The 14,965-nt window shown below is 45.4% G+C and overlaps 1 protein-coding gene across 2 annotated transcripts; it reads right to left on the minus strand.

Annotated features, from left to right (window-relative positions):
- Nucleotides 1–7,238: 7,238 nt before the first annotated feature.
- Nucleotides 7,239–11,874, minus strand: atp5mc1 (ATP synthase membrane subunit c locus 1). 2 transcript variants are annotated; one of them, XM_078224206.1, is made up of 5 exons: nt 11,817–11,874; nt 10,837–10,886; nt 10,255–10,329; nt 8,609–8,799; nt 7,239–7,527 (listed from the first exon to the last, which is right to left on the minus strand). In XM_078224206.1, exons 2-5 carry the CDS (start codon nt 10,876–10,878, stop codon nt 7,413–7,415), a joined length of 423 nt encoding a protein of 140 aa, XP_078080332.1. In that variant the 5' UTR covers nt 10,879–10,886; nt 11,817–11,874; the 3' UTR covers nt 7,239–7,412. The 2 variants fall into 2 exon arrangements, with proteins under 2 accessions (XP_078080332.1, XP_078080331.1); XM_078224205.1 differs by having other exon boundaries at nt 11,744–11,840.
- Between the last annotated feature and the right edge of the window lie 3,091 nt (nt 11,875–14,965).

The following is a 14,965-nucleotide window of genomic DNA, read 5'->3' on the forward strand; positions in this document are numbered from 1 at the left end:
AAAGCGCCGCTCAACGGTAACTCCGGGAATCGCACTCCCAGAAACAGAGCCGCTAACGGTAACCCCGAGAATCTCACGCCACAAACAGCTCCGCTAACCGGTAACTCCGGGAATCACACTCCACAAACAGCTCCGCTAACCGGTAACTCCGGGAATCACACGCCACAAACAGCGCCGCTGAACGGTAACTCCGGGAATCACACTCCACAAACAGCGCTGCTAACCGGTAACTCCCAGAATCACACTCCACAAACAGCGCCGCTCAACGGTAACTCCGGGAATCACACGCCACAAACAGCGCCGCTAATCGGTAACTCCGGGAATCACACTCCACAAACAGCGCCGCTGAACGGTAACTCCGGGAATCACACTCCACAAACAGCGCCGCTGAACGGTAACTCCGGGAATCACACTCCACAGACAGCGCCGCTAATCGGTAACTCCGGGAATCACACTCCACAAACAGCGCCGCTAAACGGTAACTCCGGGAATCACACTCCACAAATAGCGCCGCTGACCGGTAATTCCAGATGTGACACCCCGCTAACGGCGCCAATTCGCGGTATTTGCCTGGGTGGAGGAAAGCGCCCCCTGATGGCAGCGCAGCGCCACCGAGGGCGTGTCTCCGCGATGCGCCACCCAGAGGTGATTCTATGTAAGTGCACCGATAATGGCGAAGGTTCCTGGAAGCCCTAAATGAATTAATTGCGCCAGAATTGATTGGGCTTTTTACGCAATAGTTCACCTCATCCTCAAAACATTTTAAAGCGCTTCACCTATAACAAGTCACCAGCAATTAGATAAACAGAAAATAGATACATTTCTCAATCTGGTTCTCAATGTATGGGGGGGGGGGGGTCTCAGACAAATTGTTGGCCACAATTCCCCCACATTGGGTGCAATGAGTTGGCTTCTCTCCCTGGGAGGGAGTCAAAGTGTCGGTCGTGGCTCGGTGGGTAGCACTGTCATCTGAGTCTGGAGATTGTGGGTCCCATTCCAGGCACTCAATCCAAGTGTGTTACTGAGGGAGTGGCTCACTTGTTAGAGACATCAAGCTGAGGCGCCACCTGCCTTCTCAAGGGTTAAAGACCCCATGGTACCTTTCAAAGGGTGAGGGAGGGGAGAACATGTCCTACTAGATGATTATCTGGTCATTTGTCACATTGCTATTTGTGGGAACTTGCTGTCTTGAAATTTCTTACTTGATTTGATTTGACTTATTGTCACATGTATTAACATACAGTGAAAAGTATTGTTTCTTGCGCGCTGCACAGACAAAACATACCGTTCATGGAGAAGGAAACGAGAGAGTGCAGAATGTAGTGCTACAGTCATAGCTAGGGTGCAGAGAACGTTCAACTTAATGCAAGGTAGGTCCATTCAAAAGTCTGACAGCAGCAGGGAAGAAGCTGTTCTTGAGTCATTTGGTACATGACCTCAGACTGTTGTATCTTTTTCCCGAAGGAAGAAGGTGGAAGAGAGAATGTCCGGGGTGCGAGGGGTTCTTAATTATGCTGGCTGCTTTGCCGTGGCAGCGGGAAGTGTAGACAGTGTCAATGGATGGGAGGCTGGTTTGCGTGATGGATTGGGCTACATTCACAACCTTTTGTAGTTCCGTGCGGTCTTGGGCAGAGCAGGAACCATACCAAGCTGTGATACAACCAGAAAGAATGCTTTTTATGGTGCATCTGTAAATGTTGGTGAGAATTGTGGCAGACATGCCAAATTTCCTTAGTCTTCTGAGAAAGTAGAGGCGTTGGTGGGCTTTCTTAACTATAGTGTCGGCATGGGGGGACCAGGACAGGTTGTTGGTAATCTGGACACCTAAAAACTTGAAGCTCTCGACCCTTTCTACTTCGTCCCCGTTGATGTAGACAGGGGCATGTCCTCCATTACGCTTCCTGAAGTCAATGACAATCTCCTTCATTTTGTTGACATTGAGGTAGAGATTATTGTTGCTGCACCAGTTCACCAGATTCTGTATCTCATTCCTGTACTCTGTCTCATCATTGTTTGTGACCCGACCCACTATGGTGGTATCGTCAGCAAACTTGAAAATCGAATTGGAGGGGAATTTGGCCACACAGTCATAGGTGTATAAGGAGTACAGTAGGGAGCTGAGAACACAACCTTGTGGGGCGCTGGTGTTGTGGGGCAACCTTTACAGATGCACCATAGAAAGCATTCTTTCTGGTTGTATCACAGTTTGGGATGGCTCCTGCTCAGTCCAAGACTGCAAAAAACTACAAAGGGTTGTGAGCGAAGCTCAGTCCATCATGCAAACCAGCCTCCCATCCATTGACTTTATTTACACTTCCTGTTGCCTCGGAAAAGTAGCCACGCTCTCCGGACATACTCTCTTCTACCTCTGTCTGTAAAAAGATACAAAAGTCTTAGGACACGTACCAACCGACTCAAGAACAGCTTCTTCCCTGCTGCCATCAGAATTGTGAATGGACCTACCTTGTATTAAATTGATCTTTATCTACACCCTAGCTATGTTGCTATTCCTTCATTGGTCAAAAACTGGAACTCCTTACTTTTCACCACACAACTTGCAACAATTGGAGATGGTGGCTCACTATAGAACATAGAACATTACAGCGCAGTACATGCCCTTCAGCCCTCGATGTTGCGCCGACCAGTGGTACCAATCTAAAGCCCCTCTAATCTACACTATTCCAATATCATCCATATGTTTATCCAATAACCACTTGAACGCTCTCAACGTTGACGAGTCCACCACTGCTGCAAGCCGGGCATTCCACGCCCTTACTACTCTCTGAGTAAAGAACCTACCTCTAACATCTGTCCTATATCTCTCACCCCTCAATTTAAAGCTATGTCGCCTCGTGCTAGCCATCACCATCTGAGGAAAAAGGCTCTCACTATCCACCCTATCTAATCCTCTGATCATCTTGTATGCCTCTATTAAGTCACCTCTTAACCTTCTTCTCTCTAACGGAAACAACCTCAAGCCCCTCAGCCTTTCCTCATACGATTTTCCCACCATACCAGGCAACATCCTGGTAAATCTCCTCTGCACCCTTTCCAACACTTCCACATCTTTCCTATAATACGGCGACCAGAACTGTACGCAATACTCCAAATGCGGCCGCACCAGAGTGTTGTACAGTTGCAGCATGACCTCCTGGCTCCGAAACTCAATCCCTCTACCTATCTCCGGCTCAAAGACATTGTGGAATGATATCAAATCCTGGCTTTGCTAATGACGTGCAGACAGTGAAATAAACCTTGTTTACTTGAGCTTTTCACAAGCAGTCATCAATTCGAGCCTTCTCTGCCATCCCACCAGATCACGTCTTATCTTCTTCCTCAACTCTACTTTCCCACAATAGCATTATATCCTTTAGTATCTAAAAATGTAATCAATCTCTGCCTCAGTGACTGAGCCTCCGCAGCTTTCTGTTGTAAGAAACATCTCATTCCTAAATGGACAACCCCTTTTTGAAAAGGGTAAATTTATTAGTAATACATAAATCAAGAGAATAAATTTCAGATAAAGGTAAAATTTCAGATCAGATAAGGTTCTTGAGGAATACAAAGGTAGGGGGAAATAGCTTAAACAGGACAAAAAGGGGCCAAGACATGTCCTTGTGCGGCAGGATGAAGGAGAATCCCACAGCTTTTTATCCGTATATAAGGAGGATATGAAGTGATTCAGTAAAATGCTTAGTTTCTAAATCATTCACAGTATCCTACAAGGTAGAGCTTGCTACTCTCCCCAGTGTAAGGGATAAATTAGTATCCATATCTAGTTCAAATCGCTCTCTCCACAATTCTCTGTCCTCTCCATTAACTATATAACGATATATAACAATCACTGAAACAACTCTATGATGACATCAACAAGTTCCATCCCACCATCAGACTCACCATGGACTACTCTCCAGAATTGGTTGCATTCTTGGACACACACATCTCCATCAAGGACGGTCACCTCAGCACCTCACTGTACCGCAAGCCCACGGATAACCTCACGATGCTGCACTTCTCCAGCTTCCACCCTAAACATGTTAAAGAAGCCATCCCCTACGGACAAGTCCCCCGTATGCAGAGGATCTGCTCAGATGAAGAGGATCACAACAGACACCTACAGACGCTGAAGGACACCCTTGTAAGAACAGGATATGGTGCTCAACTCATTGATCAACAGTTCCGATGCGCCATAGCGAAAAACCCCACAGAGCTCTTCAGAAGACAAACACGGGACATGGCGGACAGAGTACCCTTCGTCGTCCAGTACTTCCCCGGAGTGGAGAAGCTATGACATCTTCTCTGGAGCCTTCAACATGTCATCGATGAAGACGAACATCTCGCCAAGGTCATCCCCACACCCCACTACTTGCCTTCAAACAACCGCACAACCTCAAACAGACCATTGTCCGCAGCAAATTACCCAGCTTTCAGGAGAACAGTGACCACAACCCTGCCACAGCAACCTCTGCAAGACATGCCGGATCATCGACACGGATGCCTTCATCTCACGTGAGAACACCATCCACCAGGTACACAGTATATACTCTTGCGACTCAGCCAACATTCTCTACCTGATACGCTGCAGGAAAGGATGTCCCGAGGCATGGTACATTGGCGAAACCATGCAGACGCTATGACAACGGATGAATGGACACCGCTCGACAATCACCAGACAGGAGTGTTCCCTTCCTGTTGGGGAACACTTCAGCAGTCACGGGCATTCAGCCTCTGATCTTCGGGTAAGCGTTCTCCAAGGTGGCCTTCAAGATGCACGACAACGCAGAATCGCTGAGCAGAAACTGATAGCCAAGTTCCGCACACATGAGGACGGCCTCAACCGGGATCTTGGGTTCATGTCACACTATCTGCAACCTCCACGACTTGCCTGGGCTTGCAAAATCTCACTAACTATCCTGGCTTGAGACAATTCACCTCTTTAACCTGTGCTTAACCCTCTCTCCACTCACATTGTCTGCACCTGTAAAGACTTGATCACGTGTTAAGACTCGCACTCCAACCATTATCTTGTAATTGAGTTTGTGTCTATATATGCCCTGTTTGTGAAACAAATCCTGCACTCACCTGATGAAGGGGCAGCGCTCCGAAAGCTCGTGCTACCAAATGTAAACCTGTTGGACTTTAACCTGGTGTTGTGAGACTACTTATTGTTAACTATAAGACTGGCACCTTGATTCCACATCATAGCCAAATCCCTCTTCAGCCTGTTTGGTTTCCTGCACAAGTTACTGGGGTGTGAGAGAATAAAGACATGGTTGATATCTCACTCCCAGGAGATATCTGGGACTTTCATGGACTAAACACGACAGTGAAATGGGCAACAGATCTATCTGAGTGAAATGGGACCTGGTTGGGTTTGTATCAGGCCACATATGCAAGATTTTTTAAAAAATGTTCATGGGATGACTGTCATTGGCTAAGCCAGCATTTATTACCCATCTCCAATAAGATGGTGAGGGACTACCTTCTGGAATTGCTGCACGCCATGCGCTGAGGAACACCCACAGTCCTGTTAGGAAGTTCCAAAATTTTGACTCAGCAAGAAGTCCCAAGTCAGGATGTTGTGTGCAAGGTGAACTTGCAGCTGGAGACAATAGTGGTGGATTTTGGTGAAAAACCTTGATGAGTTGCTGCAGTGCATCTTGTAGATGGTACACACGGCTGCCACAGTGTCTCAGTGGTGGACATGATGTGGAGATGCCAACATTGGACAGGGTGGGCACAGTAAGACTCTCAACACCAGGTTAAAGTCCAACAGGTTTATTTGGAATCACAAGCTTTCAGAACACTGCTCCTTCATCAGGTGAATGATTCACCTGATGAAGTAGCGGCGCTCTGAAAGCTCGTGATTCCAAATAAACCTGTTGGACTTTGACCTGGTGTTGTGAGACTTCTTACTACGTCAGTGGTGGAGGAAGTGAATGAAGATGATGGATGGGGTTAAGCAGCCTGCTCTGTCCTGGATGTTGTCAAGCTACTTGAGTCTTGTTGGAGCTGCATTCATCCAGGCAAGTGGAGCATATTCCATCACACTCCTGACTTGCGCTTTGTAGATGATGGACAGGCTTTGGGGAGTCAGGTGAGCTACCCTCTGTAGAATTCCCAGTCTCCGACCTGCTCTTGAAGCCACAATACTTATATGGATGGAACAGTTCAATTTCTGATCAAGGATAACTCCAGGATGTTAATAGTGAGGAATACAGCAACGGTAGTGCCAACAAACATCAAAGAGTGACAATTAAATTCTTTCATGCAAATGTTACTTGCCACATGTCAACCCAAGCCTGAATTTTGTCCAGGTCTTTTTGCAGATGAACATGGACAGCTTCAGTAGGAGGGGTTCTGAAAGATATGGAACATGAACTGTGAACATGCCCACTTCTGACCCTTGATGGAAGGTCAATTAAGCTGAAGATGGTTGGGGCTAAGACATTACTCCAGGACTGATAACTGACCTCCAACAATCAACTGGGAGGAATTAAGCCACATTAAGAATTTGGAAAATCTTTAGGGAATGGTCATTCTGCACCATCAGTAAAAGATAACTGGACATTTAAATAAAGAAATTATTTGCAGCGCTATGATGAAAGTGGAGGCTCAGTAGGACTAATTGGATAGTTTTTCTATACAGGCACAATAGTCCCCTTCTGATTCTATGGTGTGCTGCGCAGATAATTGAGAATTAAATCAATGTGGATTCAGTGCTGGGGAAATCTAATCTTATTACAGGTCAAAACATTTAGTTACATAGTGGTTAGGACTGCTGCCTCTCAGCACCAGGGACTCAGATATGGTTCCCAACTTGGGTCACTGTCTGTGGATTCTGCACGTTCTCCTGTCTGCGTGGGCTCCCTCTGGGTGCTCTGGTTTGGTGCATCAGCCGTACTAAAATTTTCCCTCAGCATACCCAAATAGGCACCGGAGTGTGGTGACTAGGGGATTTTCACAGTAACTTCATTGCAGTGTTAAAGCAAGCCTACTTGTGACTAACAAACTTTACCTTAACTCTTGCCCTTGATGGGGAGAAAGTAGGGGGCTAAAAAGTAGAACAGTGTGTAGCAAGGGATAATGTACAAGAAACAACCCCAATTTATTAATCCTCCCCCCACCTATCTACATTGCTGCATCAACCCACTGGTCCCATCTCCAAATACCACACCCACCTCTAAGCAACTCACTCAGACTGGAAAAACAGTTTATTAATGAAATACACAAACATACTTGTTTAACCATTTTATTCAGTGACCCCTGCAGGACTAAATCAAAGAGTTCTTACACAATTGGATTGAAAAAAATAATCCCATTTGAATACTTAGTGGTGACAGAGAGGCCAAAGCCACGCACTGCAATAATTTACTCTTCGCCAGCCATCTTCCGGATTCTCCCACAGGAATTTACATGGCAAACAAGATCAGGAAGGCAACCATCAGACAGAAGAGACCCATAGCTTCAGAAAGGGCAAATCCCAGGATTGCGTATGAGAAAAGCTGCTGTTTCAGAGAAGGGTTCCTGTAGAAGACAAAAAAATTGAAAACCAATTTCAGTTTCTCTGGCTACATTATTAACTGTTCACAAACTGAGCACGAGGGGTCTGGGGGATGCCAGCTATGTTGGTTTTGTACTGTCAGACAGAACTCAGTTACACAGTGCAGCTACTCTTCAAATTATGAGCAACACTCACTGAACAGCACGGATAACCTCAGCTCACCACAATATACTTTGTCGATGTGGAGAAATTCAGTGTTTGTTTATGGGTGGCATGTCCTCCCTGTGTCTGCGTGGGTTTCCTCCCAGTCTGAAAGACGTGCTGGTTAGATGCATTGGCCATGCTAAATTCTCCCTCAGTGTACTTGAACAATGTGGCAATTTTCACCGTAACTTGATTGCAGTGTTAATGTAAGCCTACTTGCGACATAATAAATAAACCATTTCAAGTACCCAGGCAGTGAGCAAGTCCAGATATGATACAATTAGTTGCTCCAACTCTGTCCAAAACTTGGCGGAAGCAGGTAGCTAACTTACTATGAGAGCAGTGTGACCCTTCTCAAGGTACCCTCACAAAGCAAAGGAAGTTTAATCCCATTGACTTGGACCAGAGAAGAACCAAGATGCAAATGGTCAGTGTGCAATCCAAGGGCCAGTGAAACAGACAGCCTGCAGACCCTTCCGACAGAGTCAGTGAAGTACAGGATCAAACTTAGAACCCGGAAAGACAGCCACCTGGCCCCTTACCCATGCTATCTCTTTGAAAGAACATTTGAGCTTACTGACCGTTAAGTTTTTCATCCTCAAGTACCTTTCAGAGTGATGGAATCAGCTTCCTTCTTGATGCTACATTTCAGATACTGAAACAGCATGTGAAACACTCTCATCCTCACAATCTTTTCGATTTTAAACCAATTTTGTGATTAACCCACTCACCAGGGAGAATAGCCTATGTTTCTACTAAAACCTCTCACTCTGAAAATCTGAATACCTCCATTGGGGCAGAACATACACTTCAGCACAGACCAATCCAAGATTCGATGTATCTGGGTTGTGTTCCAGCAGGTTTGAGGTAAAAACTCACCAGGTTCACAAGGATCCTTACCTGGCATAGCCAATAATCAAGCTGCCGAATACCGTCCCAATTCCAGCACCGGAGCCGGCCACTCCGACAGTAGCAGCACCAGCACCGATGAACTTAGCAGCAGTGTCGATGTCCCTGGAGGCGACGCTGGTTTGGAGGTCCCGCCGTACGGTCTGCACCAGTGCATTCCCAGGTACAGGGAGGAACTGTGCCTAAAGAAACAAGAGGGTGATGGTGTTTAAAGAACTTCCAAAACATAAAGCCATTCCTTTCAGATGGTCTACCATGTCAAGGGCAAACCTCTCTACTTGATGTAGGCTGCAATTCAGAAATGCATCATTTGCATTCCTAGCTGAACTCAAGAGGGACTTTGCAGCAAGGTGTACCTCGTCTAGGTAGAAAGGATGGAGGGCAGAGTCAAGGTTCCTGATCTTGAGCCAGTGACCCCCCCTTCTGCAAAGTGCACATGGTCTCTTAATTCCAGCTTTTGCTCAAAGTTAAATGATGAGAGTGGGGGGAGAAAGATGGATTTCAATTCTGGCAAGTGTGCAGTCATCTATTTTGAACATGAGGATCAGAGTGGTTTTATTTCAAAGATAGTGAAGCCAGAAACAGGGATATGGTCAAAAATACAAATGGAATGCTTCCTTTAGAAGTAGAAAGTCAAGGGGAAGGAAGCTTTGAACCACTTCTGGAGTATGAGGCACCATAGTTTAGAGATAATTTACTGACCTTGGCAGATGTACAGTGCAGATTCAGAATGTTACTCTGGTTCCAATGCTTTAAGTAGGAATAGAAATTTCATAAACTGGCTCATAGTAGATTATGGAGTGATTTAAATGAAGATTTGGGGCAGGGCTGAAGTGAATTGATTGGACAGAGAAACCTTTTCTTCTGTTGGGAGTGTTTAGGACAAGGGGATAAATCTTCATCAGGCCCCGGCCATTAAGGAGGTTAAGCAGCATTTATTTACACAAAAGGTGGCAGGAGTGCACAACCCTTCTCCCACAAAATGATGTTAGCTGAATTAGTGTAAAATGAGAGAGAGAGAGAGATTATCCAAGAATTTTAATAGATGTGGAGCCAAGGTAGGTGGGTGGAATGCAGACATAGATCAGGTATGATCTTACTGAATGAGAGAGCAGGCTTAGGAGCTAAATTGCTTCTTGTTCCTACAGAGGCAGAGGCATCCCATGTCAGATGCTCATTGTCTGGGCTCACTTGCAAGTATAGAGGGCTCTGGCACTGATGGAAAGTAGAAAGACCATACACCCCTCGAGCTTGCTCCATCATTCAATCATATTATGGCTGATCTATACTTTAACTCCATACCTCCAATGCCCAAAAACCAACCAAAACCCACCAGTCTCAGTTTTAAATTCATATCAACAATTCAGAGCTAATAAATGGCCTATAATTGCAGGAGGGAAGGTGCCGATTAAAAGACAGCCACTTGTCATTCTCAGAGGTAACATTACTACCGCCTAGACAAGACAGTCCACTTCTTTCCCAATTACCGACAGTTTTACACATTGCTGCTACGCTCAACAATGGTCTTTACCCCGCCAATGATTGCAGACTTGAAAGGTCACTGAACAGCTAGGAGCCATGCAACACTCTGGATGCCACCATTCAACAGTCACAGAAGATTTCAAACAAGCTCTTACTTGTTCATTTTGGATCTCTGGTCTGAAGACGGAGGCCGACATAGGCCGAAGGAATGTCCTCGAAGTGCTGCGAACCTGGAAGGCAAATGAAATAAGTGTTTCACCGACACTACCTCAAACTTCATGCCACCCCAACCCAACAGCTCATGCATGCCCCATACCATTTGAGCTGCCCTATCGAACAGCACTTTTTCCATGTCCAAACGTGCACTGTTTCAAAAAGTAACTTGCAAAGTCCACAACTGTAACGATCACCCATCCTTTTAAAAAACCCTGAAGAATATGTTAAACAGGAAATCTGTTCACTCACTGCAGGTAAAAACTCAATCAGGGTCTGTCAAATCTTTAAGTAAAAGAAATATTACAAAACAAGAGACAGTCTGAAGGTTACAGTTGCACATTACTAATATCTAGGTGATCTCATTACAGTACTTTTTCCCTTAAATTATACACAAGACAGAGTAACATACAATCACAGTCAGAAGAATCACAAGATAACAAGCTTAATTTCCTTAAACAACAAATAGCCCTAAATCAGAGTGAAGGGCAGAAAGTCAGATAATGCTTCCTTTAAACACTCACCACAGCAGGACAGGAGACAAACTTAGCACAAGCGTACATCATGATTATACCTTATAGAAAGAAAGGGGGAAAAATTGACAGTTACAAACAGGACTACAAATCTAATCTGCACAATATCTGGTTAGAACTAGTCACTGAACAGCATTAATTACAAAGATTAACCTGACACAGCTACTGGTACCTGCAGACTGATCCAGGTACATGCTTAGAGATTACAAAACATGAATTTTAACACAGAGCATAAAGGAGATGAATATCTGTGTGATTTGAGCTGATTATTGGAGCCCAGGTGTTTCAGCAACATGTCACTGAGCATAATGACCCTTTCGGCAGTCTGGAGGTCAAGGCACAACACTGAAGGCAATAAGTGAAAGAGGCAGAAAGTGAAACACTGTAGACTTTAAGAGCAATATTATTGCATTAAATACACAGAGTAACCAGACAGTGAGAGAGTGAGTGCAGAAATCCTTGTAATTTTCTACACTTTCACACAGACTCCATTGAACGGATTCTATTTGACAAGAGATCAATGTCCAGAGGAAAGGGTGGATTCTAATGGATTTAAATCCACTGCAATAAGCCAGGAGCAATCACTCGTGGAAGCTTCAGCTCCAGCTCCAAATCCGGGCAAAGCATTACAGGTCGAGCCAACACCCAAATGGGGTAAAGAAAATATTTAATGCAGAATAAAAATATCAGAGCAATTGTTCCATTAATTCAGGTTAATGGGTATTGGTCAAAAAGCCAGGGGAGTGAGGAAGGTCATGTGGGACAAGGGCCGCCCTCGGCCTATCCAGGGCTGGGCCGGGCTGATACCCAACTCGAGCCCCAGGCTTTGCGGCCTAAGCAGGCCAAGGGTCGGGTGTAAGCTGCAAAGATGCCACATGGAGGCGGCCCCGGCCGTTACCCGGTCTCACAGTCCTGCTTGTCCTCCTGCCTCTCCTCAGCCGCGCTTCGCAATGGCGGCGCCGCTCACTCACCTTCTCCTGTAAGTCACCTCGAGCCTCCCTGCCGGTGATTGGCCGCCGCCGCCGGAAGCCCCCGCCCACAGCCGCCCGCTTCCCCCTTCGTTGATTGGTCGGCCCGCCAGACTGGCAGCCCGCTCATCCAATGACAGCGCTAACAACGAGCACAAGCATGGTGGCCAAGATGGAACCTTGCTGCGCATGCGTCCCTGCCGCCCCCTCGTGGCCGGGAGGACAGATATGGCCGCAGGGAGCTGCAATGTCCCCCATCACTTCCACGCAATAATCTGGCTGCACTGTCAAGGTCATTGCAAACTGGGAGAAATTGACTGAGGTGAAGGCGGTTGTTGTGATTTATGGACTCTACATTTTACAATCACACACACAGAAATATGTCAGAGTAATTAGGAAGGATGACAAGGCCTTGGAGAGGGTACAGAGATTTACTAGCATGATACTATAGAGTTTCTTCACATAGAGGTTTGCTTGGATCTGGAATTCACCACAGTGGGTGGTGGAATTAGATTCTATCGGAGATTTCAAAAGGCATTTGCCCCTGCTTGAAAGTAATTAATTGTAGAGTTATAGGGAAAGTGCTGGGAGCAAGTTGGACAACTCTTCCAAAGAACCACTTCAATAAACTTGAAGCTATTACACAGGATTAACTAACAGGAATGTTATTCTTGCAGCTCCCGTGATGGCTTGGTTGGTTAAAGTAGTGAGTCGCTCCACCTCACAGCAAGAATATCCTCAGTCCAATCCTTAGTTTGCATTGAATTAGAATCATCGAATCCCTACAGTGCAGAAGCAGGCCAATTGACCAGTCGAGTCTGCACTGATTCTCCGAAAGAGCATCTTACCCAGACCCTATCCTCATAACCCCACAAGTCCCCCTAATCTACTCATCGTGGGACACTCAGGGGAAGTTTAGCATAACCAATCCACCTAACCTGCACATCTTTGGACTGTGGGAGGAAACCGGAGCACCCGGAGGAAACCCACGCAGACACGGGGAGAACGTGCAATCTCCACACAGACAGTCCGAGATCACGTTCCAACCAACTCAAGAACAGCTTCTTTCCTGCTGCCATCAGACTTTTGAATGGATATTTCTCTACACCCTTGCTGCACTCTTTCCTTCTCCCCTATGCACTCTATGAACGGTATGTTTTGTTTGTATAGCGTGCAAGAAACAATATTTTTCACTGTATCCCAATAGATGTGACAATAATAAATCAAATTAAAAAAACAAGGCTGGAATTGAACCCGGGTCCCTGGTGCTGTGACGCAGAATTGACCTCAGTGTGAGTTAAAGTTTATTTATTTATTTATTAGTCACAAGTATGGCTTACATTAACACTGCAATGAAGTTACTGTGAAATTCCCCTAGTCTCCACAGTCCAGCGCCTGTTCAGGTCAATGCACCTAACCAGCACGTCTTTCAGAATGTGGGAGGAAACCGGAGCACCCGGAGGAAACCCACGCAGACACGGGGAAACATCACTATCTAGTTACTCATTGATGTCAACGTTGAGAGTAGAATTAAGCTGAGCTGTGATAGCTCCCACTGTCAAATTAGCTGTCAACACTCACTATCTAGGCTTAGAAGCAATGAATGATTAGTGGGAAGAGCTATTAGTAAACTTCTAGCCATCATGGAGATCAAAACAGCTGTAGGAAATAAACTTAGGAGAGAAAGAAATGAGTAAAGAGGAAAATAAGTGCAAAATGAACCTGTTAACGTGTAGACAGGATCAATCGAGAATGATGCATGAGGTCTATCAGCATTTGATGTCTGACCTGATATCCCCATATCCAGAAATAGGGACCACAACAGAATAGAAAACACTCCATAAACACCACAGGGGTATAAATAACAGATACATTGAAGGATCTAATCTTCTATTGGAAGTTAGATGAAAGTTGTAAACCCTGCTGTTATAGTAAATGAAATAAATCATCTGATGAGATTACTATCTTGTAATTATTGCTTGGTGATTTCTTCCTTGCTCCTTCCACAACATACAAATTGGGGACCATATGGTGTAAAAGTGCAGGCGCCCAGTAAATAACTGAAATAAGGACAATTCTTAACAATGGCTATCAGTGAACATCAGCTGTCTTATTCTAAATGTTATCCTTTTGAAAATGAATGGGATTGTAACAGGAAGTGATTCTTGTCCTAATTATCTGCAACACGGGTGACTGTCCCCTTCCTGCATCCATCCCATTTCAAATTGGCCTGAATGTGACAGAGTGGGGAGTTGGTTGGTGTACAATGTGACATTTCACAGTAAGCAATGTGAGCTGTCCCTGCAGAGATAGAATGAAAGAACACATACATGTGATGTAGAAAAGCAATTTAAATTAGCTGTATGTGCTACATGATTTTAACAGACCAGCATTTCTTGTTTGCAATGTGTTGGATTTGTCCTTTCAGATTTCCTCTCTTTGTCTCTCCAACACAATTGAAAGGACATTGAGTTATAGTTTACTTATTAGTCACAAGCAACGCTGCAATGAAGTTACTGTGAAAGTCCCCTACGGCGCCTGCTTGGGTCAATGTATCTAACCAGCACGTCTTTTCAGATTGTGGGAGGAAACCGGAGCACCCGGAGGAAACCCACGCAGACACAGGGAGAACATGCAAACTCCACAAAGACAGTGACCCAAGCTGGGAATCGAAGCCGGGTCCCTGGCGCTGTGAGGCAGCAGTGCTAACCACTGTGCCAGCATGCTGCCCAACATTGAGTTATAGTCTGTATAATGACTTGTTTTCCCACTCCAAGGACATTCTGTTTTGGAAGTTTTCCATGATGGTGTGTGAGCTAGTCCCACTTGAGGGAGATACCTCTGGGCTAGTAGTTCTGACGACTAAATTAATGCTCTGCGGACATGGGTTCAAATCCCACCACAGAAGCTGGTGGAATTTAACTTCAATTAGTAGATCTGGAATTGAAAGCTGGTTTCAGTAATGGTGACCAAGAAACTATCATTGACTGTGGTAAAAATCCATCTCGTTCAATAATGTACTTTAGGGAGGGAAATTTGCCATTCTTACCTGGTCTGGCCTACACATGATTCCAGACCCACATTAATGTGGTTGACTGTTAACTGTCCTCTGAAATGGCCGAGCAAGCCACTCAGTTCAAGGGCAATTGGGG

This window comes from Mustelus asterias, chromosome 11 (assembly GCF_964213995.1).
Source record: "Mustelus asterias chromosome 11, sMusAst1.hap1.1, whole genome shotgun sequence".
NCBI classification, from domain to species: Eukaryota; Metazoa; Chordata; class Chondrichthyes; order Carcharhiniformes; family Triakidae; genus Mustelus; species Mustelus asterias.

Coding starts and splice junctions, on each gene's coding strand:
- atp5mc1 (XM_078224206.1), bottom strand. CDS start 10,878: ATGATGTACGCTTGTGCTAAGTTTGTCTCCTGTCCTGCTGTG. Junction 8,800..10,254: donor CAGAGATCCAAAATGAACAA/GTAAGAGCTTGT, acceptor TTGTTTCTTTAG/GCACAGTTCCTCCCTGTACC. Junction 7,528..8,608: donor TTGATTATTGGCTATGCCAG/GTAAGGATCCTT, acceptor TGTCTTCTACAG/GAACCCTTCTCTGAAACAGC.